At 23.8% G+C, this 4522-nt stretch overlaps 1 protein-coding gene across 1 annotated transcript in view; it reads left to right on the forward strand.

Moving 5' to 3' along the window:
- Positions 1-4522, forward strand: part of LOC117176288 (CTL-like protein 1) — a 45656-nt gene that overhangs the window by 32785 nt on the left and 8349 nt on the right. The window contains exon 7 of the mRNA XM_033366474.1: positions 151-288. Within this exon, the coding sequence (XP_033222365.1) occupies positions 151-288 (138 nt within the window). The remainder of the gene's footprint in view (positions 1-150; positions 289-4522) is intronic.

Raw genomic sequence — 4522 nt, forward strand, 5'->3', positions numbered from 1 at the left:
CATATATCTAGTCGGGAGTGGTGCTGACTGAAAACAGATGATTTGGAGCGATTCGCGCGCCATCTGTTGGTCATTCGAAGGACTTATTGAACTACCCTCGTAAGTCCGAGGCATGCTTATGTCAAATATTGTTTCATGATTAATTTTCAGATTATCCTGGAACGAAACCAGTACAAATGTATAAGAATCAAATATTCGAATCGATGAATACCAGCGCCCAGGGTTTCGCTGGAAGAAACGCTTTGGAGGACCACAAAGTTTTCGACTTATCGATCGACAAATTTAAAAGTAAATAAATATTATTTTTTACGATTTAAATTGATTTACTTTGTTTAATATTATCAGAGATTCTACCCCACGAATGATTTTTAATTTCCGGTTTTCTGACGGTCAATTTTTCACTTTCCTGATCTGGAAATCATATTTATTTTTTAAATTTCCATGACCTAATTCAGGATTTTCATTCTTTTCTAAAAATCCCTATTCAAAATAAAAATAATAATTTTGTTTTGAAAATTACCTGTTCCGTGTTAAAATTGTAATTTGGAAAATTCAATGTTCCAAGTCAGAATTATTATAATTCTTTTCGAAAATTTCCTCTTTCAAGTCAGGATTATAAATCTTTTTTAAAATTCCTTGTCTTTTAAAAAAAATTTTATTTCAAATCTGAATTATAATTCTGGTAAAATTCCTTGTTCGAAATCTAAATCATAATTTTTGTTCGAAAATTCCCCGGTCTAAATCAAAATTGTAATTCTTTGGGAAAACTCCTTGTTCTAGGTTTAAATAATATCTTTTATTTAAAAATTCGTTTATCCAATTCAGAATTGCATATAATTTCTTCTGAAAAATATCCTGTTTCAACTGAAAATTACTGATTTTTTCGAAAATTCCACTCTTCATACTTAAATCATCATTTTTTTCGAAAATTTCTTGTTCTGAGTCAGAATTATAATTCTTTTGGAAAATTCCTTCTTCCAGATTCAAATTCCATTTTTTTTTTTTTTTTTTTTGAAAATTCTTTGATCCAATTCAAATTGATGTTTAATCTGTCCAAATTATTATAATCTTTTTGAAAAATTTACTTCTCCGAAAAATTCTTTTAGAAAATTCCTAGTCTCAGATATGAATTATAATTTCTTGGAAAATTCCCTGTTCCAAATTAAAATCATAATTCTTTTGAAAATCCGTTCGAAGGTACAATTTAATTCTTCTGGAAAATTCTCTGATCCAGTTTAGAATTACGTATTAATTACTTTAAAAACTTTTGCTTCAACTGAAAATTATCATTTTTTTCGAAAATTTCCCGTTCAAAGTCGAAATTGTATTTTTTTTTTAATTTACTGTCTGATTCTGACAAAGAAAAAAGTATTTTCTTTTTTTGAGAAATTGTTAAATTGTGATTTTTATAAATTATTATATCATTCAGATTAGAATACTTAATTTCAAAAATCTTTCACTTAAAAAATTTTCCATTTTAATTTTTAAGCATAAATTTTAATTTAAAGAATTTTAAAATGCAGTTTTAAAGGCTTAAAAATTAAAAAGTAGAAGCTTTTAAAATTGAAGATTTTTTTAATAAAAAACAAGTTGGCCGCTGAACCGGGAAACCGGGAATTTTTCGAATTTTCAGAAAAAAAATCTGCCCAAGTTCGATTTTCACACTTTTTAAAATAATTAAAGTGCAGTGAATAAATGCAGTAAATATAAATAAATAAATAAATTATTTTTGAAATGGATCTCTAACTGTTTCAATCCGAAAGTCTTGATAAGAATTGAAATTAATATATCATTTATAAATTGATTATCCTATTATTTCTATTAATTTTTTTAGCCATTAAAAAATGTAAACGTGCATTTTACTATTGCGTGCATTTAAAACATTGTTTTAATGTAAATTATTTAATTTTTAACCCATTTAATTTGAAATTTCTTAATGTACAAAAATAATAAGTATTTAATATTTAGTAATATTTCACTGTTCGTTTAAGACGAGTAAATTGAAACCGAATATTTGAAAGAAAAAAATTTTTAGCTGAATTGTTTTACATATAAAGGTTTGAATCTCTAGAATTCCATTTTCAATTTTCCTAAGAATCTTACGAATTTTTTTTAATTTCCTTTGAAGCCTTTCACAATTCTGAAAAAAAATTAAAATTTTTTGTTTGAAATCTGCAAAAATCTACATTTTATTTTAAATTCGGTTGTAAGTATTTGAAATTGTTTCAAGTTCTAAATTTAATTAGAATCTTTTTAACACTTCTAAATATCTCTTAAAATTACTTAATTTTTTTACAAATAATAAGTGTTCCATTGTTATTTATAAATTCAAGTTTTAAGGATTTTTTTTAATTTGCAGGTTTTTCCTACAAGTTATAGAAAAATTTCAATTCATTTTAAAATGTATTTAAAAGTTCCGAAAAAATTTCAAAAATGATTTTAAATTTGGAAAAATTTTAAACCACTTCTAGATTTATCAAGATTTTGAAATAAAATTTTCAAGCTTATGCAGGATGCTTAAATTATTAAAAATTAAAATAATTTAACTTCTAATTTAAGAAATGTTAAGTTAAAAAAAAATTATTTTTTAATTTTTAATGTGTCTAGCTTAAAATAACTTAAAATAATATAAAATTGATATTTTTTAAAGTTCATTGCTTGATTCTTTAATTTAGAGTATTGAAAACTTTAACGTTGATTTATATTTTTGGAACTTAATCTGAATCTTTGAACTCTATAATTTATTAAAGTTCTAAAATTTTCAGTTTGTTTGTATTTCATTTAACATTGTTTAATTTAAAAGTGTAAGTACCTTCCAGTTTAAACGTGTAAGTTAATGAGCATTTGAAAACACAATTTTTGAATTGAAAAACTTTTAAATTTAAATTTTAAAAGTTTGGAATTCAAGGGCTCCACTTTGAGTGCTTTAATTTGTTGTTTATTGTTTATTACTTCAAATGGAGAAATGTTAAGAATATAGTTTGATTTTTTAAATTTCATTGACCGTGAAAAATGTTTGCGAACCGGGAAATGACCCGGAATTTTTTTCTTTGATTAAAACGGCTACCCTGATATTGTTTTTATTATTTATTTTTTGTAAATTCTCTGTTCTAACTCAGAATTATTACAATTCTTTTCGAAAATTTCCTCTTTCAAGTCAGGATTATAATTCTTTTTTAAAATTCCTTGCCTTAGATTTTAATTATTATTCTTTTGGAAAATTCCTTGCTGAAATGGTCATTTTTTTTTTAGAAAATTTACTGTTTCATTACTGAATTGTAATTTCTCTCAAATAGTCATATCTTAGAATCATACTTCTTCTAAAAAATTTCCTCTTCCAAGTTAAAATTATAATTTGTCTGTAAAATTCCTTGTCTCAGATCTGAATTATAATTCAAAATTCAAAATTCAAAATTAGATATAAGTGCTTCATAAAATTTTCTTTTTCAACTTAAAATTATCATTCTTTTAAAAAATTTCATATGTCAAATCTGAATCATAATTCTTTTCGAAAATTTGCTGTTCCAATTAAAAATTGTATTTTTTGTTTTTTTTTTGAAAATTCCTTCCTTCCATGTCTAAATAATAGTTTTTTCTTCAAAAATTCGTTTATTCAATTCAGAATTATATATAATTTCTTTGAAAAGCTCCTGTTTCAAATCAAGATTACTGATTTTGTTCGCAAATTCCCTATTCCATAATAAAATCATAATTTTTTTCATAATTCACTGTTCCAAGTCTGAACTGTCATTCTTTTTCCTCTAAATTATAATTCTTTGATAATTCCTTGTTCCAGATCAGAATCAGAATTATTTTCGAAAATTTACTGCTTTAAGTTACATTAAATTTTTATGTTTTTGGAAAATTCATGTTCCACCTCAGAAATATAATTATTTTCTTCTCGAAAATTATCTCTTCCAAGTTAGAATTTTATCTGTTTTGTCAAATTCCTTGTCTTAAATCTGAATTATAATTCTTTAAAAAAATTGCTTTTTCCAGATTTGAATAATAATTCTTTTTCAAAATTCCCTGTTGCACGAAAAATTGTAATTCTCTTGGAAAATTATTATATTCTTTTCGAATAATTATTTTCTAAAACTTTTTGTCTCAGATCTGAATTATAATTTTGTTTTCTCAAATTTGAAATTACAGATGTCTTCCAAAAACCCCATTTCCAAATCTTAATTACAGTTTTTATTTTTTTATTTTACAACCTAAATTTCACTCTATTTGATTTTCAAAAATGTTTTGTGATCGAACAAACCGAGAGTAATAAAAATATCAAAACACTTATATTGATTTTAATTCTATCGAATAAAAAATTCCAGTAATTTCCCTGTGATCGAAATTCCTAACTTTTTTCCGGGGTTTTCTGATCAGGATAGTTATCCTGATAATGTATTTTAAAAAGAAAAAAAAAGATTGTTTTGAAAAATTGTCATTCTCTTGGAAAATTATTATATTCTTTTCGAATAATTATTTTCTAAAACTTCTTGACTCAGATCTGAATTATAATTTTGTT

Source organism: Belonocnema kinseyi, chromosome 7 (assembly GCF_010883055.1).
Source record: "Belonocnema kinseyi isolate 2016_QV_RU_SX_M_011 chromosome 7, B_treatae_v1, whole genome shotgun sequence".
Classification (NCBI taxonomy): Eukaryota; Metazoa; Arthropoda; class Insecta; order Hymenoptera; family Cynipidae; genus Belonocnema; species Belonocnema kinseyi.